Source organism: Mobula birostris, chromosome 3 (genome assembly GCF_030028105.1).
Source record: "Mobula birostris isolate sMobBir1 chromosome 3, sMobBir1.hap1, whole genome shotgun sequence".
Lineage (NCBI taxonomy): Eukaryota > Metazoa > Chordata > Chondrichthyes > Myliobatiformes > Myliobatidae > Mobula > Mobula birostris.
Window position 1 is genome coordinate 173,338,506 of NC_092372.1, and position 27,530 is coordinate 173,366,035.

The 27,530-nt window shown below is 42.6% G+C and overlaps 1 protein-coding gene across 1 annotated transcript in view; it reads left to right on the forward strand.

Annotated features, from left to right (window-relative positions):
* The window catches only part of LOC140195427 (protein lifeguard 1-like), a 41,909-nt gene extending 16,912 nt beyond the window's left edge, over positions 1–24,997 (forward strand). Inside the window, exons 4-10 of the mRNA XM_072253707.1 lie at positions 12,100–12,153; positions 12,235–12,325; positions 13,189–13,226; positions 13,334–13,421; positions 13,509–13,598; positions 16,756–16,803; positions 24,380–24,997. Coding sequence (XP_072109808.1) covers positions 12,100–12,153; positions 12,235–12,325; positions 13,189–13,226; positions 13,334–13,421; positions 13,509–13,598; positions 16,756–16,803; positions 24,380–24,529 — 559 coding nt within the window. The 3' untranslated portion in view covers positions 24,530–24,997. The remainder of the gene's footprint in view (positions 1–12,099; positions 12,154–12,234; positions 12,326–13,188; positions 13,227–13,333; positions 13,422–13,508; positions 13,599–16,755; positions 16,804–24,379) is intronic.
* Positions 24,998–27,530: the final 2,533 nt, after the last annotated feature.

Genomic DNA, 27,530 nt, shown 5'->3' on the forward strand with positions numbered 1-27,530 from the left:
TGCTTCTTCTCCGGCCCTTTGCCCTTTCCACTTGTCAACTCCCAGTTTCTTACGTCACCACCCTCCCCCACCCACCTGGCTTCACCCATCACCTCCTAGCTTGTCCTCTTTCCCTATTCCCCGCCTTCTTATTCTGGCATTTTCCCCCTTCCTTTCCCATTCCTGATGGAGAGTCTTGGCCTGAAACATTGGCTGTTTATTCATTTCCGTGATGCTGCCTGACATGCCGTTTCCCTCCAATATTTTCTGTCTTGCTGTTTTTTGTTTTGACAGTTTTCTTTACCAGCTCCCCTTCTTCTATTCTCAAACTGTACAAAACATGCACACATTAGGCTTTATGTATGCATTTTATGCAATGTTTGTGGTACTGAGAAGATAGGTGACTGTGAATGACACACACGAAAGACACTGTTTAAATTACTTATAAGTCACCCAGCCAGAATGCCCTCTTGCATTATGTTCAGTGCATAACACAAAGAGAACTCAACAGCAGCCTGCAAGGGTCAAAATATACGTGGATACATAACATATCTGTTATAAACTAACTCAAAGAAGACATGGCTGTCCGAGAATACAAGTTTGGGTTGAATTTACTTTAAGTTGTGCGTACACGTATCACAAGGTTGTGTGGTGGCGTATGACGTTCACAAATTTATACACATAACCCGTAATGAATTACTTAAATGAACAGGAAAGCTTATCCATTATTTTTATATATGTATGTGTGTGTGTGTATGTATGTGTATATATATATATATATATATATATATAATATATATATGTGTGTGTGTGTATATATATACTCAAATATAACAAAATATTAAATACACAACACTCTCCTTGCTTAGCTATGAATTCCAACTCAATATAGACTGCATCTCCACTATATATACAGTATATAATAAAACTATTATGTATTGACATCCATAGCATAGTATATTTTAAAGTGTCCCATTCAGGCAGAAAGATTTCATTGTGGTGAAAGCTTTCTTATTCCTGTGGGATAACATGCTTCCTGACAAGGAGGATCCCTCTGCTTGACAGGTGAGACTTGCAGCTGTGAAACAGTCCAAGGCTTTGGGGCCTCCTCTATGGTGGTTGTAGAAGTTGACTCTGAGACGGCAGGAAGTGGTTCCAACAGGTGGTAGCCACCTTTCTTCTTTCTTTATCTTCTTCTCGTCTGTGCAACTTGATCTTGGACAGATGCATTTGGTTCACTGGCGTATTCTCTTATTGCTCCCTTTACCATCTGATCTCTCCTCTTGGCTTCCTCATCCACAACATCATCTGACATATCCTCTGTTTTTGTATCTCCATTGACTCCTTTCTTTTTGGCCTTGCATTCATCCAGCTGGGCTTTGGTCTTTGCATCTACTTTTAAAAGCAGCTTATGATCACCCACTTGAAGTTCATGCAATAAGCTTAATGCACAAAGAGTAGATTCCAGGTCTTTATATTCACAAAAGCCAAGCACATTCACCTTTCCTGATGCTCCTTGAACCCTCTCCCAGCTTAAAAACAAGCCACGTTTCACAAAACACTGGTGAATGCAGCAGGCCAGACAGCATCTATAAGAAGAAGCACAGTCGACATTTCAGGCCGAGACCATTCGTCCTGACCACCAGCATTTTGTGTGTGTTGCTTGAATTTCCAGCATCTGCAGACTTCCTTGTGTTCACATTTCACTAGTAACTGCCCAATTAACATATCAAGAGCTTTCTCAGATATATTGCTTACAAAAACTGTTGTAGTTGGACCACTGCTTTTATCACTTCCACACTTCCTCTGAGCAGCTTGGTCCTTCCTTTGTCCAACATGCTTCCCAACCAGAAGCACAGGGGTTGGCACCAGCACCTGCTTGTCCTCTGTTGGGCTCATGGTGTTTGGCATGGAGACCGTTGCAACATCATCCAGTACCTTTCTCAATTCAGTTTCAGATGGCTTCATTGCAGGGGATGTGGCATGCAATGGGTGGATGGATCTCCAATCAACTTGTAGATGTCTTAGCCAATCACGTCCCCACAACGTTGGTCCTCCTATTTTTACCACATACAAACTCATTTTGTGGAATGACTGAAACAGGTGTACCAGTATCCAATTCCATTTTAATTAATTTGTTGTTCACTTCTGGAGTAAGCCATGTTGCTTGCCCAATGTTCATTTTCACACTGGAAATTTCAAGGCTTGTCAGTCTCATCGTTATCAGATTTTCATCAACAGCACGCAGATCAGTGCTCTTCTTGAAACTGCTAATGGACTTTTTAGCTTTTTCTCTTCCCTGAGCACTCCATTTCTTTTTATCTACCTGACACACTCGTTGTATGTGTCCTACTTTGTTGCATTTTCTGCAAATTTCACCTTTAAACTTGAATTTGTTTGGTGATTGTGAGGCTCAGCCACAACAGTAACACATTTGTTTGGCCAAGCTGTTTTTTTTTAGATGCTGCAATTTTGTTCACGCTCACTTTCATCCTTGACTGCAACTCAGTTGCAGGATTCCACAAATTAAACAACTCTCAGACAATCTCTTCAATTCAGCCACAACTGTTGGCACAACCTTGGACTCTGCTGTGGTGTCTATGCACCCCCGCAGGTGGGATGCACAGCAGGTTCAGCAATTGCGCTCATGAACGTGCCCTTTTCAGTTAATTACTGTTTGTTATGGCGGCATTTAACTCCCTTCTTTTCAAATAAACTCTTCCCTGGCTTCCAGCCAGATGTTTCAATGATAAGCTCTGCCACCTTCATCAGGAATGACGACTGAGCATGTCTAGTCCGATAGTATGGGATCGCTCTTGTAACCGGCTGTTGCTAATTTCTACATGGACGACTTTGAGGAGTGGGCTCTGAGTTCATCGCCCTTACGTCCTAAATGTTTCTTCAGTTACGTCAATAACACCTTCGTAGTGTGGCCTAATGGACTCCAGGTACTCGCAACAGTTCCACGACCATCTGAACAGCGTACATCTAAACATTCAATTTACGATGGAGATGGAGAAGAATGGCTGCCTCCTGTTCCTGGACATTCTAATACAACGGAAACCAGGCAGTAGCCTCGGACATAGCGTCTATTGGAAATCCACTCACATGGACTTATACCTCAACAATAACACCACCCAACGTAGAGCAGTTCTTTCTACTTTGATTAACCGTGCAAAAACTATTTAGGACCCAGAGAGTCTCCCCAAGGAAATAAGGTGATTATGCATGTCATTCCTCCAGAATGGCTGCAACATGAAGAAAATCAATTGGGCCCTTAAAAGGGTCGATGGAAAATTAGGAAACCAAACAACCAGGAGGAAGCCTTTGCTACTGCAAGTCTTCCCTATATTTCCACGGTTTCTGGAAGGATCACCAGGATCCTGATGAAATACTGGGTTAAAACCACCCATATACCCATGAGGAAACTCAAATCACAGTTTATATGAGTCAAAGATGATCTGGGACTCAGGTTGGCTGGCGTTGACAGGATTCCCTGTGATTGCAGAGCAGGGTTTATCAGCCAGTGGAAACCTGCATCAAGAGCACAGGAGGTGTGTGTATTCATTTGGGTTACCTGGAGAAATCGGTGGTAGCAGAATATCGTATTTGCAATAGCCATAGGATTGACTTCGATGGCAAAAAAAAACTGTGCCACACCAATGGCTTTTGATACTGCCTAGTAAAGGAAACCATTGAAATAAAATTAGAGGAAAAGAATTTTCACAAAGATGTAGGTCTCGCTCTAAGTAAACTGAAATTTGATTGTGAACAACCTGATTGGATGAGGACTAACCAATCAGGAGGGACAGACAACAGGGCTATAAATACCACCGGACTAGACATGCCCAGGCCTGATGAAGATGGTAGATTTTGTCATTGAAGTGTCGGTTATAATCGATACCTGGACCTGGCCGGAAGCATTATATATGCCAGGAAAGCACAAGATCAGGTGCATAACAGCTACTTGGAGCTCACAAAAATAGAGGTCTATGGGTACCCCGAGGTAATTTCTAAGGTAAGGACATGTTCGGCACTGCTTTGTGGACTGAAGGGCCTGTATTGTGCTGTAGGTTTTCTATGTTTCTATTGTTACGTACCCCGTAACTAGGTTGTCAAACCAGCAGAAATGGACCACTTAGTTGGAGTCTGGATTACTGGAACTAAGAAAGTTTTATTAAAGAAATAAGCAATACAGTACTCTAATAGTAAGGATATAAATGCAACAGGTTAGCAATGAATAAACACACATGTACACAGAACTAGGATAATAGGATCAATCAAGCTCTATCGCAGTCTAGGGGTAAAATGATCAGTCTCAAGTGACACAGTTCAGTTCAATTTAGTTCAGTTCGCAGTAATCGCTGTTGTGCCATTGGGGAGGGAGAGAGAGAACGAATGAATATGCAAATCAGATTCCAAACAGTCCTTTGATATTCCTCGCAGTTAGCTTTCGGGTGAGCCCTTTGTAATGTCTTCTGAGGTCGCTGACTGTGACCCCTCCGTTCCAGATACGATCATTCTTCTGCGATGAACCCGGCACCCAGGCAAGGACGGACACACACACCGGGTTCCCGCCCGACCGCACCTTTCCACCCTGTGCGTCTATGGCTGGTCCCGCGACCAGACCTCCAAAACTGCCACCAACTTGTGGGGGCACACCGCTTCCAGGGTCTTATTACCTCGTGGTGTTGTGTGTGTGTTACCTTAGCGAACCTGTTCCTTTTATCCCCCTGCTGGGGTATCACCTGTCCATCAAACTTCAAACAGTTCGGGTTTAAAGCAACTGGTCCCTGACAATACTCGGAACTGTGTCTCCTTTCGGTAATCTCTCTCGTCTCTCTCTTATTAGCATTTTGAATGTTCCCGCATTGTCCTCTTATCGGCATCAATCTTCTGATAATTTGGTCTGTTGTCACACTATGTTCTGTGTTTCTAAGATCCTTTTTCCCTTATTATTGTAGCCTTATTGAGATTTGAACAAAGCACACAACGTTATGCTCCCTGCTTACTTTCTTCCATGTCTAAGAAAGAGGACTACAGTTTTGACTGATGCCGGAAAGGAGCGGTATTTGTGTAGTATTTAGATATTGCTATCAGCCGCAGTGTTGGCATTTTACTTTCAGTTTGAGAGCCTTGGTTAACAGACCTGTTAGCCCAGTGTTTATTGTTTTCCTTTCCCTTAAAATTCTGCAAAGTTTGCACTAAAGTTTATGGACTGGTGACCCACGTCAGTCAGTCTCTCTCTCTCTCTCCCCCCCCCCCCCAACCGCTTGGGCCATATCTGGATGTTCTGACAGCAAGTCTCGACCAGAAAAATGGACCCAGCAGAGAGAGAACAGCTGACCTTGGCCCTGATATTCATTGGCCAGGTGGGGGATAAGTTACAGGCAATTGTTAAATTCCATTTTAATTATTTTGCACTTCTAAATGCTCTGACACTTATTTTCTTTTTGATTTTGCTCACAAAACCCACAGCATTCTGCAATCAACAATGGCTTCGGTTTTAAGTGTTCCTGCATTACTTTGACAATATCACTAATTTCTGGTGGTTTGCTGGAGCAGTCAAACTTCATACAAGTACTGCACCTGCCCCTACACCTCTTTACTCACCACCATTCCTGGCCCTAAACATTCCTTCTAGGTGAAGCAATACACCTAGCTCCTGGCGTGGCCTCCCATATATTGGTGAGACCAGACGTAGATTGGAAGACTGCTTCACCAAGAACTTTTGCTCCATCCGCCACAAAATGCAGGATCTCCCAGTGGCCACCCACTTCCCATTTCCAATCCAACAGTTCATACTGAAAGGCAGCAGGTCCTGGACGCTATCCAGGCTTGGGGTGACAAGTGGCAAGTAGTATTCGAGCCATGCAAGTGCCAGGCAATGACCATCTCCAACAAGAGAGGCTCTAACCATCATCCGCTGTCATTCAGTGGCATCACCATCACTGAATCCCCGACTATCAACATTCTGGGGTTACCATTGACAGGAAATTGAACTGGTCTAGCCATATAAACACCATGCCTACCAGAGCAGGTCAAAGGCTAGGAATTCGGCAGCGTGTAACTCACTCCTTGACTCCTCAAAGCCTGTTCACCATCTACAAGGCTCAGGTCAGCAGTGTAATGGAATACTCACCACTCGCCTGGATGAGTGCAGCTCCATCAACAGTCAAGAAATTTGACACCATCCAGTACAAGGCAGCCCACTTGATTGGTACCCCTTCCACAAGCACCCAACCCCTCCACCATCGACAAACAGTTGCAGTAGTGTGTACTATCTACAAGATGCCCTGCAACAACACACCAAAGTTCCTAAGCCAGTATCTTCTAGACCCACGACCACTCGGACAAGAACAGCAGATATCTGGGAACACCCCCACTTTGAAATCTCCCTCCAAGTCACTCACCATCCTGACTGGGAAACATATCACCATTCCTTCATTGTCACTGGGTCAACATCATGGAATTCTCTCCCTAACAGCACCTCAGTGACAGTAGTGGTTCAAGAAGGCAGCCCATTACTACCTTCCTAAGGGCAACTAGGGAGGAGTAATTAATGCTGGCTTAGCTGGTGACACCCACATCCTGTAAATGAATATAAAAAGAACAGGGTTAATGATTACCTTGAAGTATCCACGAATCATTAAAGACCCATCCCTTTTTAGGACAGGAAGCATTGGAGTTGTCCATTTACTTATACACACTGGTTACAATCTTTTACTCTGGACCAGTCTTTCCACTCTATCTTTGGTCTGAGGGTGTATGGAACAGGCCTTGCCTTCAGGTATATGGGTGTGGTGTGGGCTTAGCAGCTAGTGTAACAGTTGAACCTTTCAGACTGTTCAGTTCTCCATTGAATACTTCTGTGTGTTTCTTCAATACTTCTTGTAGATCAGTGCTCCCACCAATCAAGTGCACTTTGTGCCAGTTGAGTTTGAGCTGCTCCTCCACGAGTGGCCTAGAAGCACTGGATAAATATCTTTAACAATGGAAGTTTCTTTCTCTGCTTGTTAATCTCCACTGTAACATGTAGTTTTCTCCTCACTGGAACAACCTCACCAGTGCCAGTCTTTAAAGTCAACCTTGCCCATCTGAACCTTGCCCCATCTGGGGTGAGATGCTGCAATTTCTCCTTGTAAGCTGACTGACACCAGAGGTACTGCAGCACCTATGTCTACCTGCTTCCTCACTGTGGCCCCATCCAGCTGTAGGGTCACCCAATGGTCATCTTTGTGTCCTGAAACAGATAAAAGATGCAAAGCTTCTTCAACCACAGAATGAGAGTCACTCAGTCCGTCCTCTGTATGCTCCATCTTGTTCACATCTTTCTTTCTGTTTTTCCAAAAGTCATTTTTCTTTATTACACTGTTTTTGGTTGACAGTGTCTTTTTACTTTTACGGGCCTGTTCAGTATGTTCTGTTTTTCCCACACCTTTGGCAATCTAAATCCTTATACAGGTGTCCCCCGCTTTTCGAACGTTCGTTTTACGAAACCTCACTGTTACGAAAGACCTACATTAGTACCCTGTTTTCGCTTTCAAAAGGTGTTTTCACTGTTACGAAAAAAAAACAGCGCGCGCCCCAAGCAGCCGCTCTTCCCGGATTCGGAACGGCATTCTCGCCAGCATTGCTTTAACACGAGCTTGTGAGCAGTCGTTTGCAAGATGAGTTCTATGGTGTCGGAAAAGCCTGAAAGAGCTCGTAAGGGTGTTACACTTAGCGTAAAACTAGACATAATTAAGCATTTCGATCGTGGTGAACGAAGCAAGGACAAAGTGAGTTTGGCTTGTGGAAGCTGATGAAGATGATGTTGAAGAGGTTTTGGCATCCTCTGACCAAGAACTGATAGATGAAGAACTGATGCAATTGGAAGAGGAAAGGATAACAATCGAAACTGAATGAGTAATGATAAAGTACGACTTTAATTTTGAAAGGGTACATAGGTTTAGGGGATATTTGCAAGATTCTTTGAGTCCTTACAAAGAACTGTGTGAGAGAAAAATGCGCGAGGCTCAGCAGTCAAGCAAGTCTTCCACATCAGCCACAGCAGACGACGAACCTCGACCACCGACATCGAGGCAGGCAGTCATAGGAGAAGATGAGCTGCCTGCTCTAATGGAAATAGATGACGAGATGACACCCCAGTGTCCCATCACCCCAACACCCACCCCAGGCCGCAGACAGATACAGTACCGATTCGCGGAAATGTATTGGTTGGTGGCCTGGAGGGTGGGGGCCACTGCACCACCCAGCCTGCGACGACTCAGTCTAACACACCATCATCAGTGTGCTCGGCGCTGTTTTCCCAATTCCAGTAAGTGATACAACACGGTACATACATTATTTCTACTTTATATCGGCTGTGTATTTATACGTGTTATTTGGTATGATTTGGCAGCTTCATAGTTTAAAGGTTACTGGAGAGCACTTGTGCCGTGTTTTTGCCAACAGCGCTTGTGTGAGATTTTCTGCCGACGGCGCTTGTGTGAGATTTTCGCTACAGAGTTCTGTGCCGGCAATGATTGTGGAAAAGTATTTCTACTTTATATAGGCTGTGTATTTAGCATATCATTCCTGCTTTTACTATATGTTACTGTTATGTTAGGTTTTATGTGTTATTTGGCATGATTTCATAGGTTATTTTTGGGTCTGGGAATGCTCACAAAATTTTCCCATTAAAAATAAATGGTAATTGCTGCTTCGCTTCACGACATTTCGGCTTACGAACCGTTTCATAGGAACGCTCTACCTTCGGATGGCGGGGAAACCTGTACCAGCATTCTCTTGCCGACTGCCCAGATTTGCGACAACAGTAACACTGAATGCCAGTAGATGTTTTATACCGAAAGTCAGTAAAAGCTTTATGAATTTGGGAAGATGTGCTTAATTAGATTTGCTGATCTCAATTGCCCTCTGCAATGTTAATCTATCTTCTATAATCAAACATTTCCTAATTACCTTACTACACAGATCACATGCGAATCTATCAGATAATGTGTTATTCAGTATCTGACCCAAATCACAGTGTTCAGACAATTGCTTCAGCACCAGCACAAACTGTGAAATAGACTCGCTTTTCTCTTGATTCCTTTCATGAAATCTAAACCTCTCAACAATAATGAAAGGTTTAAGTGAATAGTGGTCCTTTAAGAATTTAACTACAATATGTCCTTTTAAGGCTTATCACCAGGTTTAGTAGGTTGCACTAAGCTGTATAATAAATTAAATATTTTTGCACCCATCACAGTCAGTCAGAAAAGTTGGAACATGAATATCATCTGAAATTTGACTTGCCAATGCAAAATATTCAAATCTTTCAGTATATGAACTCCATTGCTCTGTCATTTTGTAATATGGCCCCAAACTTCCAAACATTGTTACTATTTTCAAACACAATCACATTCCAGGAAAGCTAATTAGTCTTATCTAGTCTCTCACTTTCTCTCTTCCTCGTGTTTTATTTAACCATCCCAATCAGATTCACTCCCCTCGGATTCCTCACTGACCACACTTCCTGCGGCCATTTTCTTTTCGCTCATCCACATTACACAACGGTACACCACCAGCATTGCACCTGGACTTTTCTTCTGGAAGGGAGCAAAACAATAAATGTCATGGAAGGACTCGTCACCTCATTGCCACTTGCTATGCTTATGGTACTGAGAAGCTGAGTGGCCGTGAATAACACACATGAGAGACAGAGAAGTGAAGAACAAATGTGCAGCTGGTTATTTTGTGCTTGTATGTCATCTACCCAGAATGCCCTCTCACATTATGGGGAAGCTTGACAGCAACCTGTAAGGGTCAAAATATGCATGAATACATAACATTTTATTTCTTTAATTACTCATGTGGTCTTTTCCTCCATTTAGAGGTCTTGTTCTTCTTTAAATTACTATTTATTCTAGACCTGCTGTGTTTGTGTTTCATGATCATACCTCACAGATACAGGTTCTTGCTGAAAAAAAGATATGAGAGAAAGCTGGCAGGGAACATAAAAACTGACTGTAAAAGCTTTTATAGATATGTGGAAAGAAAAAGACTGGGTAAGACAAATGTAGGTCCCTTACAGTCAGAAACAGGTGAATTGATCATGGGGAACAAGGACATGGCAGACCAATTGAATAACTACTTTGGTTCTGTCTTCACTAAGGATGACATAAATACTCTTCCGGAAATAGTAGGGGACCAAGGGTCTAGTGAGATGGAGGAACTGAGGGAAATACATGTTAGTAGGGAAGTGGTGTTAGGTAAATTGAAGGGAGTAAAGGCAGATAAATCCCCAGGGCCAGATGGTCTGCATCCCAGAGTGCTTAAGGAAGTAGCCCAAGAAATAGTGGATGCATTAGTGATAATTCTTCAAAACTCTTAGATTCTAGATTAGTTCCAGAGGATTGGAGGGTGGCTAATGTAACCCCGCTTTTTGAAAAAGGAGGGAGAGAGAAACCAGGGAATTAAAGACCGGTTAGCCCGACATCGGTGGTGGGGAAAATGCTAGAGTCAGTTATCAAAGATGTGATAACAGCACATTTGGAAAGCGGTGAAATCATCGGACAAAGTCAGCATGGATTTGTGAAAGGAAAATCATGTCGATGAATCTTACAGAATTTTTTGAGGATGTAACTAGTAGAGTGGATAGGGGAGAACCAGTGGATGTGGTACTTTTGGATTTTCAGAAGGCTTTTGACAAGGTCCCACACAGGAGATTAGTGTGCAAACTTAAAGCACACAGTATTGGGGGTATGGTATTAATGTGGATAGAGAATTAGTTGGCAGACAGGAAGCAAAGAGTGGGAATAAATAGGACCTTTTCAGAATGGCAGGCAGTGACTAGTGGGGTACTGCAAGGCTCAGTGCTGAGACCCCAGTTGTTTACAATATATATTAACGACTTAGACGAGGGAATTAAATGCAGCATCTCCAAGTTTGCGGATGACACGAAGCTGGGCGGCAGTGTTAGCTGTGAGGAGGATGCAGGGTGACTTGGAAAGGTTAGGTGAGTGGGCAAATTCATGGCAGATGCAATTTATTATGGGTAAATGTGAGGTTATCCACTTTGGTGGCAAGAACAGGAAAACAGATTATTATCTGAATGGTGGCCGATTAGGAAAAGGGGAGGTGCAGTGAGACCTGGGTGTCATTGTACACCAGTCATTGAAAGTGGGCATGCAGGTACAGCAGGCGGTGAAAAAGGCGAATGGTATGCTGACATTCATAGCAAGAGGATTCGAGTACAGGAGCAGGGAGGTACTACTGCAGTTGAACAAGGCCTTGGTGAGACCACACCTGGGGTATTGTGTGCAGTTTTGGTCCCCTAATCTGAGGAAAGACATTCTTGCCATAGAGGGAGTACAAAGAAGGTTCACCAGATTGATTCCTGGGATGGCAGGACTTTCATATGAAGAAAGACTGGATCGACTAGGCTTACACTTGCTGGAATTTAGAAGATTGAGGGGGGATCTTATTGAAACGTATAAAATTCTAAAGGGATTGGATAGGCTAGATGCAGGAAGATTGTTCCTGATGTTGGGGAAGTCCAGAACGAGGGGTCACAGTTTGAGGATAAAGGGGAAGCCTTTTAGGACCGAGATTAGGAAAAACTACTTCACACAGAGAGTGGTGAATCTGTGGAATTCTCTGCCACAGGAAACAGTTGAGGCCAGTTCATTGGCTATATTTAAGAGGGAGTTAGATATGGCCCTTGTGGCTAAAGGGATCAGGGGGTATGGAGAGAAGGCAGGTACAGTGTTCTGAGTTGGATGATCAGCCATGATCATACTGAATGGTGGTGCAGGCTCAAGGGCCGAATGGCCCACTCCTGCACCTATTTTCTATGTTTCTATGTGCATATGTTTTTCTGTGTGTGCATGTATGTGTATGCATTCATATCTGCTCAGCTTTTCATTTTTATAAAGCAAGGCCCTACACCTGAACCATTAACATGTCTGTTCCATCCACAGCTACTCTCAAACCTCTTTTTTTTCATTTTGTCCCTAATTAAGATATAAAGCTGGGAAATTCGGCAAATATTTAATAAGTAATTTGCAGCATGTATTTCTTCAAAAATCTATAAACAATGCTTCAAATAAATATCTTTTAAATTTTATTTTCCAGGCCAGCCCTAAATTTATGGGTAACCCAAACTTATTGGTTTACATATGCCTTGTTGTAAGTATCTTTTAAGCTCTTCTAATTTCCTATTGCTTATGGTTGGTATCTCTAAGGTGTGTCTCTCTCTCTCCATTGCAGCCCTGCCGTCATCGTTTTAATCATTATCTTGTCATGCTGTGAAGGTGTACGACGTAAAACTCCATGGAACTTTGTGCTTCTTTTTTTATTTGTAAGTTATTAAATAGCACAGTTAATGGTAATAGTTTAGTTGTTACGATTTCCCAACTGACTTGATGCTTCAGTTCAGCTTACTAAGTCAGTTGATAGATCTTCAGTTAGAAAGCAGCCTGACTGCTCAATCCAGCTCCAACAGTTGGAAGGTGTTCCTTTGAGGGATTGCAGCCCAGTTCACCAGTTTAATGGGCATCGGTTTTTTTTTTGCGCTTTTTTTTTCCTGCAGGGAGGGGGGTTGGGGATTGTATAGTTGCTGTTTTTTCGGCAGGGAGGGAGTTGGGGATTGCTTTTGTCGCTCTTTTTCTGCAGAGGAGGGGGTCGGGGATTGTTATTGTCACTGTTTTTTCTGCAGGGAGGGTGTGGGAATTCTAGGGTCTGTAATTTTTTGTTTCTTTTACTTCATGTAAATTTCATGGCTATCTGGAGAAGACAAATATCGGAGTTGTATTGTACACACGCACTTTGATAATAAAAATGAACCTTGAACCCTGACATCGGGTCAAACTCTTGTGGGACCACCGATGAAACTAGTTTGCACCTTCCATTGATGGGGAGTGCAGAATTCAAAGAAACAATTTGCAAAAGGCTCAGTTCTAGTGCAGCACAATATTCAATTTCCCAATTTATAAACACCATTGTGTTGCATTTTTCACTTGAGGTTTGTTTGAGAGATGTATTTGAACCTGCATTCAATTCCAACCATCTTAAGCTGTCTCATCCAGTTCCTAGTCGTCATCAAAATTGCACAGACTGGGAGTCACTTCCCAGGTTTAATGCCCATGGTGCACTGCCTCCACGAAAGTTGATTTCAATTTTCTACAAAACATATCCAATATATTTAATCCTTTTCACCTGCAGACCATTCTGGAAGGCTTGATGTTGGGAGCAGTTTCAGTGTAAGTGTTTAACTTTGCTTGAAACATCCTTTGTATTCAATAAAGACTTGGATATAATTTTAGTTTCAAACACTGAAGTTGTGACTCTTGTCTCTGTTGCTTCTCAGTTTCTTTGGTGCTAATGCAGTGATGTGGGCTGTTGGTGCTACTACATTTGTAGCATTTGGACTGACACTATTTGCTCTGCAAACCAAGGTACAGTTTACAGCTCTGCCCCATGATTTTGTTGTGCTCAGTTGCTCTGTGCTAAAATCTGAATTACTGAGTTTTCTTTATTTTCAGTGGGATTTCACCAAGGGAACTGGAATTTTGTTCGTGATTCTACTGGTGCTTTTGGCATTTGGAATTTTGTGTGCCATAATTCGATCATATGTAAGTCTTTGTTTTATATCTGATGTTTTTATTCATTATATTAGATGTGGAGCCTGCTGCAAGGCCAACATTTATCGTCTGTCTGTCTCTGATTGGTGCCTGTGAACCAATTTAAACACCTACACACTTTTTGTGGTTTAATGACAAATATAAAATGCTGTATTTGATGATTTGTTCTAGAAATGCACTAATGTACATTTGTAGTTTCATTTGGCTTACTTTAACTGCTAATGTTTATATCTATGAGGAATCTAGAGATCTTGATTAAGGAAAACATTTCCTTTTGGTCCATGCCTGTGTGACATTATCCAGTTACACTTTCAGCAGTAACCAATCATTACCAGTATTCATATCCATGGAAACACACTTGCTAACCATGTTAGAATTGTACTTATCATGCCCAATTAATCTTTAATTGCTTTGTATTAATATGAACCTATTTTCTTTTCCTGTTCTAGCTAAAATTATGTTTTATCTCTGCCTGTTTTCATTCCATTGATTATTTCCAGGCCATCACCACATGGCCTTGAATTGTGCCAAAGATTTTGGCAGCACATGTAGTTTACAAAAGCACTGGAGCTTAGGCCAATTATCAGCAAAATGCACGGCAAAATTAAGAAAAAGATCAACAATGATCATGGGGAAAAGGTTCAAACTTCTAGTAGTAAGCTTAAAAACCATGAAGGTAGGTAACACAGAAGTGTAATGATCTGGCAATGCTTTACAACGCTAAAATCCATTCCTGTCACAGTCTGTAAGGTGTTTGTAGTTTCCCTGTGACTGCATGGGGTTTCCTCTGGGTTCTCTGATTTCCTCCCATATTCCAAACAGATGGATAGAAGTAGTGAGATGTAGGCACGGTGACTTGGCACTAGAAGCACGACAACACTTGCAGGCTGCCCCCAGCACATAGGACATAGAATAATACAGCTCTGGAACAGGCCCTTCAGTCCAATTAAATTAGTAAACAAATGGCCAATTAAACTAATCCCCTCAGCCTACAGAATGACCATATACTTCCATTTTCCTTACATTCGTGTGCCTATCTGAACGGTTCTTAAAAGTTCCTAATTTATCTAACTCTACCACCACCCCAAGCAGGACATTCCAGGCACCCACCGCTCTCTGTGTTTTTAAAAAAAAAAACTTGCTCCTCTCCTTTGAAATTACTCCTTCGCACCTTAAGTGCATGCCCCATGCCCTCTGGTATTAGATATCTCGACCCTGGGAGAAAGATACCACCATAATCTTATACACCTCTAATAGATCTCCCTTCAGCCTTCACTTCTCCAGAGAAAACAACCCAAGTTTGTCTGACTTCTTGTTATAGCACATGCCCTCTAATCCAGGCAGCATCCTTGCAAACCTCTTCTGCACTCTCTCCAAAGCATTGACATCCTTCCTATAAAGCTGCAACATAATACCCTGACTTTTGAACTCAATGCCTCAACTAATAAAAGCAATATATGCCTTCTTAACCACTATCAACCTTTGTAGCCATTTTCAGGGAGTTATGAACTTGGACCCCAAAATCCCTCCGCTCAACAACAATGTTAAGGGTCCTAAACTTTACATATTTCTCCTTTTTCTTCTTCACTAAATTCATCACCTCTCTCGACACCTTGGTCCTTCCTTATGGTGGAACATACCTGTCTTGTAATCTCTGCAGTTGGTCTTTAAACAGCCTCCTCATGTTGAATGTGGATTGCCCAATCAACTCTCCCTACTTCATGTTGAATGCTCTTGTAATTTGCCCTGCTCAAATTTAATACTCTCCCGCAAGGTCCACACTTATCCTTATCTATAACTATCTTAAAATTTAATGAGTTGTGGTCAACTTTCCCAACCTGCTCACCCACTGAATGGTCAGTCACTTGACCAGGCTCATTACTCAACACCCAATCCAGTACAGCCTCCCCCGCTTTTGTTGGATTATCTACATAGTATATCTTGAAACCTTCCTGGACAGACCTAACAAATTCTGACCCATCTAAACCTCTTGCACTCAGAGAATCCTATCTTATATTACAGAAGTTGAGGTCCCCTGTGACAACAACCCTATTGTTTTTACACCTTTTCTTAATTTTCCTGCGTATCTATTCCTCAGTGTCCCCGTGGCGGTGGGGGTGGTGGTGGTGAGAGGAGGTCTGTAGTACAATCCCACCAGAGTGATTGCACCCTTCCTGTTGTTTGAGTTCTACCCATACAGACTCAGTGGTCGAGCCCTCCATTATGTGCTCTCTGAGTTCTGTGATTAGTAGTGCAACTACCCTCCCACCCCTCACTTTACCTCCCTCACTATCTTTTCTACAGCATTGAAACCCTAGGACATTAAGGACCCATTCCTGCCCTTCTCTCAACCAAGTCTCTGTAATGGCCACAAGATCATAGTTCCGTGTACTGATCCATGCTCTAAATCCATCACCTTCCCCCATAATACTCCTAGCATTAAAATATACAAACTTCATTCTATCCATCCCATCGTATCTATTACTTTGCTCCTACCCGTTTTTACTGGCCCTGACATCTACCTTCCTCTTCATCCCTCCACTTTCTGACCTGATGCTCTGTTTCCCATCCCCCTGCCAAATTTGTTTAATATCCTCGGACTGTGTTGGTTGCTGACGCAAAACAAAGAATTTCACTGTATCGATGTTTCGATGTACCTGTGACAAATAAAGCTAATCTTATAAAAATTATAGAGAACTTTTTGATAATCACTGCTATAAAATTTAGACTTTTAAAATATTGAGGATAATGTGGATCCCAGCAGGAAATCTGATCACAAGAAAACTGGAAGGTACTGGATAAAAATGGATAAACATAAAATGCATTTGCAAGTTAATGAGTAACTTTTGCCAAGTCACTCTCCAAACACAAGATCATTGTCCATCACGAGCTGGAGCACATTGGTCTCTAGATCCCGCCCACAGACTGTGTATCATCCACTGCCAGTTAGTGGGGACTGTTATTCTCTTTAATTACGTTTCCACGATGCATTCAGGGGTGCACAACTCTAAAATGGAATCACAAAGCTGCGAAACTAACCCTTGTAAAGCATGCCTACTCTCCCCACTACTTTCTATGCGAAGTACCTGTGAACAGAAAGGAAGGTGTAAATATTATCTGAATTTGAATTGTTTTGTTTTCCCTACAGTGGCTCCAGATAGTTTATGCCTCTTTAGGAACACTGGTGTTCTCGGCTGTAAGTATATTTAAGCCTTTGTTTCTTCAGCTTACAATTTAGAATTTTGGAGCTTTCCCACACAACTATGTATAATAAAGCAACACACATCAGAGTTGCTGGTGAACGCAGCAGGCCAGGCAGCATCTCTAGGAAGAGGTGCAGTCGACGTTTCAGGCCAAGACCCTTCGTCAGGCCTGAATCTTTCAGCCATGATTCAGTGATGCCTACAACAACATACCTGCCAATCTGCAACTGTGCTGCAAGTTCATCTACCTTATTCTGTATACTGCGCACATTCAAATACCACACCTTCATTCCCAATTCACCCTTTTTTGATTTTGTCCACCTTCTACATTGCAACTCATCCTATTGACTGGAATTTTGCCCTATCAACAGCCTCTCCTCACTACACATTGCCTCATCTTCAGCACTATTATCTGCCTTTCCTACAATGCACCTTGCATTGAAATATACACCACTCAGGACACTAGTCGCACCATGCTCAACTTCTTGATTCCTAACTTTGTCTGAGGTCTTATCAACATCTGCCTCCACAACTTCTCCACTAACTGTTCTGGCACTCTGATTCCCATCCCCCTGCAACTCTAGTTTAAACCCCACCATGCAGCATTAACAAACCTTCCCATTAGGATATTAGTCCCCCTCCAGGCTGAGGTGTAAACCATCCTTTCTGTACAGGTCCCAACTTATCTGGAAGAGTGCCCAATGATCCAAAGATCTTATGCCCTCCCTCCAACACCAACTCCTTAGCCACATATTAAACTGTATAATCTTCCTAGTTCTGGTCTCACTAGCACGTGGCATGAGTAGCAGTACTGAGATCACAACCCTGGAGGTCCTGCTCTTTAACTTAGCTCCATGAGCTCCCTGTGCACTTGTCCTACCTACATGGACTACGACTTCTGGCTGTTCACTCTCCCACTTGAGATTGCTTAGGACTCGATCTGAGAGATCCCGGACCCTGGCACCCAGGAGGCAACATAACATCTGGGAATCTCGTTCTTTCCCTGTCTGTTCCCCTAACTAACGAATCCCCTATCACCACAGCGTGTCTCTTCTTCCCTCCTTTCCCTCAGGGTCACAGAGCCAGACCAGTGCCATGACACCCAACCACCATGTTACTTCCTTCTGTTAAGTCATCCCGCCCCCTCCCCCCCAAACAGTATCCAAAGTGATAGACCTGTTGTTAAGGGGGATGGGTACTCTGCACTGGCTCTTTAACCCCTTTCCCCTCCTGACTGTCACCCAGTCTCCTGTCTCCTGCATGTTGGGTATAACTACCTGTCAATACGTCCAATCCATCACCCCCTCAGCCTCCTGAATGATCTGGGATTCATCCAGTTCCAGCTCCAATTCCTTAACATGGATAGCTAGAAGCTGCAGCTGGATGCACCTCGCAGACACTGGAAGTTTCCCTGCCTTCCCACATCCTGCAAGAGACAGATCATGCCATATATAAGAACATCAAGGTCATAAAAAGAAAAAGAACGCAGAGAGGGTGTTGTAGTTACACGAAGGCAGATCTCACATATGGCTTCTTTTCATCTACCTGTGCTGCCACCTTCAGGAATAGTTGGACTTGGTACACAAGGTCCCTCAGTCCTTCACATTCTACTATTCATTTTATATGTCCTTCCACTCTTAGTCCTCCCAACGTCCTCTCTTGTATTTATCAGGTTTAAATCTCATCTGCTATGTCTCTGTCTGCCTTCAGGATTCAAGATTCAAAGTTGTTTAATGTCAATTCCAGCACACAAGTGTAAAGGAGAACAAAATAATTGTTACTCTGGATCCAATGCAGCATATAAGATTTAAAAAAAACACAATATATATAAATACAGAAGACAGCTTAAATAGATAGATTGAGTATATGTACATACATGATGCCAGGTACAGGACTGACTCAACATAATGTGACTCTGGAAATGATGACATATGACAAATGGTGGTGGGTGCAGTGGGGCAGGTTAGTGGGCGGATGTGTTGATCAGCCTTACTTGGTCAGCTACTTTCCAGCTGTTTTTGAGTTTAGTGTTCCTGACGTGGCTGCTACATAGACCCCCTGATGGGAATGGGACACACAGTCCATGAGCAGGGTAGCTGGGATCCTCCTTGATACTGCTAGCCTTACCAAATGATCAACATTATTCTGTAGAAACCATAGAAAAACTACAGCACAGAAACAGGCCTTTTGGCCCTTCTTGGCTGTGCCGAACCATTTTCTGCATAGTTCCACTGACCTGCACACGGACCATATACCTCCATACACCTCCCATCCATGTATCTGTCCAATTTATTCTTAAATGTTAAAAAAGAAGGCACATTTACCACCTTGTCTGACAGCTCATTCCACACTCCCACCACTCTGTGTGAAGAAGCCCCTCCTAATGTTCTCTTTAAACTTTTCCCTCCTCACCCTTAACCCATGTCCTCCGGTTTTTTTCTCCCCTTGCCTCAGTGGAAAAAGCTTGCTTGCATTCACTCTATCTATACCCAACATAATTTTATATACCTCTATCAAATCTCCCCTCATTCTTCTACGCTCCAGGGAATAAAGTCCTAACCTATTCAACCTTCCTCTGTAACTCAGTTTCTCAAGTCCCGGCAACATCCTTGTAAACCTTCTCTGCACTCTTTCAACCTTATTAATATCTTTTCTGTAATTTGGTGACCAAAACTGAACACAATACTCCAGATTTGGCCTCACCAATGCCTTATACAACCTCATCATAACATTCCAGCTCTTATACACAATACTTTGATTGATAAAGGCCAATGTACCAAAAGCTCTCTTTACGACCCTATCTACCTGTGACGTCACTTTTAGGGAATTTTGTATCTGTATTCCCAGATCCCTCTGTTCTACTGCACTCCTCAGTGCCTTACCATTAACCCTGTCTGTTCTACCTTGGTTTGTCCTTCCAAAGTGCAATAGCTCACACTTGTCTGTATTAAACTCCATCTGCCATTTTTCAACCCATTTTTCCAGCTGGTCCAAATCCCTCTGCAAGCTTTGAAAACCTTCCTCACTGTCCACTACACCTCCAATCTTTGTATCATCAGCAAATTTGCTGATCCAATTTACCACATCATCATCCAGATCATTGATATAGATGACAAATAACAATGGACCCAGCACTGATCCCTGTGGCACACCACTAGTCACAGGCCTCCACGCTGAGGAGCAATTCTCTACCACCGCTCTTTGGCTTCTTCCATTGAGCCAATGTCTAATCCAATTTACTACCTCTCCATGTATAACTAGCGACTGAATTTTCCTAACTAACCTCCCATGCGGGACCTTGTGAAAGGCCTTACTAAAGTCCATGTAGACAACATCCACTGCCTTCCCTTCATCCACTTTCCTGGTAACCTCCTCGAAAAACTCCAATAGATTGGTCAAACATGACCTACCATGCACAAAGCCATGTTGACTCTCCCTAATAAGCCCCTGTCTATCCAAATGCTTGTAGATTCTGTCTCAGTACTCCCTCCAATAACTTACCCACTACCGACGTCAAACTTACCGGCCTATAATTTCCCGGATTACTATTCGATCCTTCTTTAAGCAACGGAACAACATGAACCATTCTCCAATCCTCCGGCACCTCACCCGTAGACACCAACATTTTAAATATATCTGCCAGGGCCCCTGCAATTTCAACACTAGTCTCCTTCAAGGTCTGAGGTAACACCCTGTCAGGTCCTGGGGATTTATCCACTTTAATTTTCCTCAAGACAGCAAGCACCTCCTCCTTTTCAATCTGTACAGTTTCCATGACCTCACTACTTGTTTCCCTTAATTCCATAGACTTCATGCCAGTTTCCTTAGTAAATACAGAAGCAAAAAACCCATTTAACATCTTCCCCGTTTCTTTTGGTTCCGCACATAGCTGACCACTCTGATCTTCAAGAGGACCAATTTTATCCCTTACAATCCTTTTACTCTTAATATACGTGTAAAAACTCTTTGGATTATCCTTCACTTTGACTGCCAAGGCAGCCTCATGTCTTCTTTCAGCCCTCTTGATTTCCTTTTTATGTATTTTCTTGCACTTTCTATACTCCTCAAGCACCTTATTTACTCCCTGCTTCCTATACATGTCATACAACTCCCTCTTCTTCTTTATCAGAGTTGCAATATCCCTTGGGATCCAAGTTTCCTTATTCCTATTCACTTTGCCTTTGATCCTGACAGGAACATACAAGCTCTGCACTCTCAAAATTTCTCCTTTGAAGGCTTCCCACTTACCGATCACATCCTTGCCAGAGAACAACCTGTCCCAATCCACGCTTTTTAGATCTTTTCTCATTTCTTCAAATTTGGCCGCCTTCCAGTTTAGAACCTCAACCCTAGGACCAGATCTATCCTTGTCCATGATCAAGTTGAAACTAATGGTGTTATGATCACTGGAACCAAAGTGTTCCCCTACACACACTTCCGTCACTTGTCCTAACTCGTTTCCTAATAGGAGATCTAGTATCGCATCCCCTCTAGTTGGTATCTCTATATATTGATTTAGAAAACTTTCCTGAACACATTTTACAAACTCTAACCCATCCAGACCCCTAACAGTATGGGAGACCCAATCGATATATGGAAAATTAAAATTCCCCACCACCACAACTTTGTTTCCTGCAGTTGCCTGCTATCTCTCTGCAGATCTGCTCCTCCAATTCTCGCTGACTATTGGGTAGTCTATAATACAACCCCACTAATGTGGCCATACCTTTCCTGTTTCTCAGCTCCACCCACAAGGACTCAGTAGACAAGCCCTCTAATCTGTCCTGCCTGAGCACTGCTGTAACATTTTCCCTGACAAGCAATGCTACACCCCTGCCCCCACCTCTGCCTCTATCACATCTGAAACATCGGAACCCTGGAATATTAAGCTGCCAGTCCTGCCCCTCCTGTAGCCAAGTTTCACTAATTGCTACAACGTCAAAATTCCACGTGTCAATCCACGCCCTCAACTCATCCGCCTTCCCCGCAATACTCCTAGCATTGAAATATATACACCTCAGAAGATTTTTACCACCACTCACAACCTTTCTATCAGTGGATTTGCTTAAACTTTGAATATCATTTATTTTCACCCCAGCCACACTGTCAGCTCTGGCACTCTGGTTCCCATCCCCCTGCAAACCTAGTTTAAAGCCTCCCCAATAGCACCAACAAACCTCCCTGAAAGGATATTGGTCCCCCTGTGGTTCAAGTGTAACCCGTCTCTCTTGTACAGGTCCCACCTGCCCCAGAAGAGGTCCCAATGATCCTGAAATCTGAAACCCTGCTCCCTACACCAGTTCCTCAGCCACTTGTTCCTCCTCCAGAGCATCCTATTCCTACCCTCACTGGCACGTAGCACAGCTAGCAATCCTGAGATTACCACCCTTGAGGTCCTGCTTTTCTACTTCCTACCAAGCTCTCTATACTCACTGTCCAGGACCTCTTCACTCTTCCTTGCTATGTCATTGGTGCCTATGTGCACCACGACATTTGGCTGGTCACCCTCCCACTTCAGAATGTCATGCAATCGATCAGCGACATACTTGACCCTGGCACCTGGGAGGCAACAAACCATCCTGGATTCTCTGTCACGACCACAGAACCTCCTATCTGCACCTCTAACTATCGAGTCTCCTATCACTACCGCTCTCCTCTTTTCTCCCCCCTCCCTTCTGCACTGCAGAGCCAGACTCAGTGCCAGAGATCCGGCTACTGCAGCTTGTCCCAGGTAAGTCATCACCCCCAACAGTATCCAATGCGGTGTACTTGTTGAGGGGAATGACCACAGGGGAACTCTGCCCTGCCAGCCCTTTCCTCTTCCCTCGCCTGAAAGTGACCCAATTTCCTGTGCTCTGCTCCTTTGGTATAACTACCTCCCTGTAGCTACTATCTATAATCTCCTCATTCTCCCAAATGATCCGGAGGTCATCCAGCTCCTGCTCCAGTTCCCTAACACAGTTTGTTAGGAACTGCGGTTGGATGCACTTCTTGCAGGTGTAGTTGTCAGGGACACCGGAGGGCTCCCTGACTTCCCACATCCTGCAAAAGGAGCATTCCAACCTGGCATTCTCTCTACTATAAGCAAACTGGACAGAAAACTTACCGGAACCTACCCTGGCCTCTGCCTGTTCTCGCCAAAGCCTGTTGAGCCAAAGCCGTCCCACTCTGTTCCCTCTCACTCCACTGCCCGCTCACAACGCTGCCTGCTGTATATGGTGGTCTGTTTTTAAACCTTGGCACACTACATCGCGCGCCTGTGCGGTGCAGACCCTTCTCCCCGAGCAGTGTTTTTAAAAAAAAAAAAAGATTTTTTGTATCCGATTTCTTCACTCCCTTCTCAGCTGCTTGCTTCGACTGTAGCCTGCAACTGCTTCCCCCACTAACACCGTTTATGTCACCAGAAAATCGTATGTCCTTTATTCATGCCCAAGTCATTAAACCTACAAACAGTAAGGGTCCTTGTACCAATCTGGTATACTGCTGATCACCGGCTTCCAATCATAAAAGACACCCGCCAACCTTACTCTGATATTTATTACTAAGTCTGTTCTGGATGCAGTTTAGCAACTTCCCTTGGACCCTGTGAGCGTTAACCTTTTGGATCAGCTTTGTTAAAATCCATGTAGGCCACAGCAGCTGCAGTGCCCTCACTAATGCATTCATTTACCTCTTTGAAAATTCAGTAAAGTTGTTTAGCAGGATCTCCCCTTAACAAAGTTATACCGAAATTTTTTTTGTTTAACCTGCATTTCCAAGTATCCTGTCTCTCAGAAATTTTCCTTTCATGTCAGTATCTTCCCTACCACTAGATTACCACTACTGCTGTAGTCTAGTAATCTGACCCTCTCTGTGGCGGCAAAGATTTAGATATCTGTCAGAGCCACGGTCGTCACCTTCCTTGCCCCTACCGCACCCCCGCCAAGGAACCTGGGATACATTTCAGGCCCTGGGAATTTACCCACTTTAAAGCCTACCACCTCCCCCTTTGTAGCAATTACCTGCTCTACAATTTCAGCCACCACTTCCACCACCACCTCCCCACCAATCCCCTACTTAAATTCTCCAAATAAAATGCCCTTATCCTTAGTGAATACAGATGAGAAGTATCATTGATGCACAGATGGATCTTTGACATTTAGAAAGATCTTGGGTCCAAGACCATAGCTCCATGAAATTGGTCATATAAGTTGAAAGGGTTCAAGGAAGGCGTGTGCAGCACTTGCCATTCTTAGCTGAGTTCAAGAGTCAGGAAGTTAGGTTGCAACTTTATGTTAGGCCACTTCTGGACTATTGCATTCATTTCTGATTGCCCCATTATAGAAAAGATGTGGAGGCTTTAGAGAGGACGCAGAAGACAGTTATCAGGATGCTGCCTGGATTAGAAGGCATGTGCAATAATGAGAAGCTAGCCAAACTAAGGTTGTTTTGTCTGAAGTAATGGATGCCAAGGGGAGAAAAGACGTGGAGGGTTAATATACAGTGGAGAGGTCTGTGAAGGGGAACCTTTGCTCAAATTTTTTACATGTTGAACAACAAATATAATATATTTTATATCTCTTTTTTTAGTACCTGGTGATTGACATACAATTAATGCTGGGAGGAAAGCACAGATACAGCCTCAGCCCTGAGGAATACATCTTTGCAGCCCTGAGTCTTTATCTTGACATTATAAATCTCTTCCTCTTCATACTTCAGATCATTGGCCTGAGTCGTTAAGAAATAAAAAGTGAATTTTGCAAATTTATTTAATTATTGATCATTAATGCATTCTTGTAGAAATCTTTTATTTCAGACAAAGAAGTCCAGTAAATAATCAATGAAAAGCAGAATGACAAAATGTAAACTTAGAAGCTAAATGTCATTACCTTTCTTATAGATCACTATTAATGGATATAATTTTGAAAGGTCATTATGCAGCAGAAATTACAAAATTGACTTGTGGTCTTGGAAAGCTGTTTCTCCACAAAACAATAAAAAAGCATGTAAAAGGTCAAAGTACCAGCTATTTTAATACCCTGTATTAGAAATGTTTGTTCAATCTTGTTTACTAATTAATAATATTGCAAATTAGCTTTAAAATGTAACAGGTGCGAATTTGAGAAGTGCCTCAGTATGATAGTTTGTGAACTGTGAAAGTTTTGTAAAAGTGGGCATATTTTCAAAATAAAAAGTGTTTAATGCAAATGTAGTAAATTCTTTCTGCATCACCAAGATCAATTCTTGAGATTAGCTACTCTGAAATTATTTGTCATTTTTAAGTGGTTGTTAATTTTTACACAATGTGGTGTACAGTATCAGTGATGAACTTACAGCAAAATAGTTTTGTGAATGATATTATTGCAGTATTTTGTCAAAGTTTAGAATCTGTTCTTTACCAATAGGTTAGCAGTTTTCTCACAGATTTGGAAATGAATCTAGCCAAGGTAATTGGAACATTTATGCTATATGGATTTTATTAGACTGATCTTTGAGCAGTTATGTTCACATTCTGAGAAAGAGTGCAACTGAACTTGAAAACTCACTGAGATTTGTACAGGAAATGCTCATGTGGGAATCACAACATTAAACCAGGTTAGCAGGGCAAGCTTTTAAAGCTGAACTACAGTGCTGAATTAGAGAAGCTTTAAGCTAATTTTGGCTTTCAAGGCAAACTACCAAAAAGGAGTTGCATGGATTTGTTCAGACCTGGCAGATTCAATGAGGATTGCTTCCAGCCTAATTTGGACAAACATTTGCCTAGAGACCTTCTTTAATGTGTAAATCTAAACCAGATATCATCAACCCTTGGGATCATAGTCTAAGGCACATAATCCAAGAGGCCTGCATATCTTACTAGATTGGAGAAAATGAGGCAGAGGGTGACTTTGCTCTGTATTTGGTGCTGAGCAGATGAGGAAGGAGAATAGGTGGAGGACTGGATGGGAAATGTGGCTGGGATAAAAGGTCAGGAACATAAGTGAGACCATTTTGAGGCACTTGTGCCTCCAGGTGTGATTGGTGTGTGGATAGGCACCATGTGATGACCAAAATGGCAGGTGATAAAGTCACATCTTCAGCAAGAATGCAATGGGAACCCTATGTCACTGTTAATCTACTCAAATAGGCTCTAAACAGGAGAGGAAATCCTCAACTATCTGTGACAGGCTTTTCACCGTGACCCTTACTATATGATAATGTTACCAAAGTAACAATCATTGCATAGAAAATATGATGGTCCTGATATTGTTAAGCCTGCCCTCAGCAACCATGTCCAAGTGAAAATATCTAAAGAAATATTTGAGTAACTTTTAGATAAGTTCAAGCTTTTTGTCATCAAAATATCTTCATTGTTCTAATCATTGGGTATCAAGCAATCCTACACTGGACAAACAGAGTGGAGATGGTAGAAATGGGAAGTGAATGAGAGAGAGAAAAAGGAGAGAGGGAAAAAAACAGATCCTACAAGATAATTTGTAGATTTTACATCATACCTTTGCTAATTCATGTAGCATACTTTGTCGTATTATTTTTACTTATTATTTTAGCACTTAGTTATGTTTTTGATAAACTTAATCAAAAAGTCACAAAATGCTGGAGGAACTCAGTAGGCCAGGCAGCATCTATGGAAAGGAATACAGCTGACGTTTCAGGCCGAGACCCTTCATCAGGACCTGAAGTGTCGACTGTTTACCCTTTTCCATTGATGCTGCCTGGCCTGTTGAGGTCCTCCATAAACTTGTGTGTGTTGCTTGGATTTCCGACCTCTGCAGATTTTCTGATGTCTTTAATCAGAGAGTTCTAGGCTGTGCAGTTATGTGAGCCTTAACTCGCTTTCCAAGACTTCCCATATTGGGCTTCAGGGGCCTCAATGATTGCAGCCCAGGAAAAGGAAGAAAACTTTACCTTCAAGAAGATTGCTCTCAGGACTATCTCTGTGGACTGGTAGAAGCCCCTGTTGGACTTGCCAGTAGTTCAGATGGGAAGCTGCTCTTTAACTAATGAAGGAGGAAGCGTCTACTCTCCGGATAAAGCCTGCTCTATCAGACAAGGACCAAGAAGTACTGGCACTGCATATATGTGTTAGAAAATAACGGAAGTAAAGTCAATCAAGTGTGGCAAACTCACATCACTGAGGTATGATCTCTGACATCTGTGCATAAGAGCTGCTCTATAATTTCTTGAGGTATGTGTGAAATTTCTGATCACAATTAGTGACAAAATTTAGATTGGATTTAAAGTTTAAATTAGATTTAGATTTAAAGTTAAGATTAACTTCCTGTGCATGGTGCATTACATTTCAATATTCAACTTGCAGGTCACTTTGGTTTGGACTTGAAACGATTTGGGGTTAGAACTGCAAGAAAATATTTGCAAGGGGATATTTAAAAGCAATGCATCACCTAAAATTTTATATTCACATAGGAAGCAAGGAATGAGTTCACATTATTAAACATTTGAAATGTTGATAGTATTTCCTTAAATGTGTGACTGTGGGCAAGTGATAGAGTGGTTGAAATGAAAACCTGGGATGGAATTAGTACTGAAGAGTCTTGCCAATGTATCCTCCTGACAGGCCAGCAGTAGGAAGTGAGAGAAAACCTGAAGGAGGTGCTTATCTTCATTTTCACTCATGACACCAGCTCTTTGATGCATGCCAGCTGTAAACCCTCAGCATTACAAATAGGTTGCCTGCAACTAGCTCTGTGTACCAGCAGCTGTATGATTGACTTTACAATAA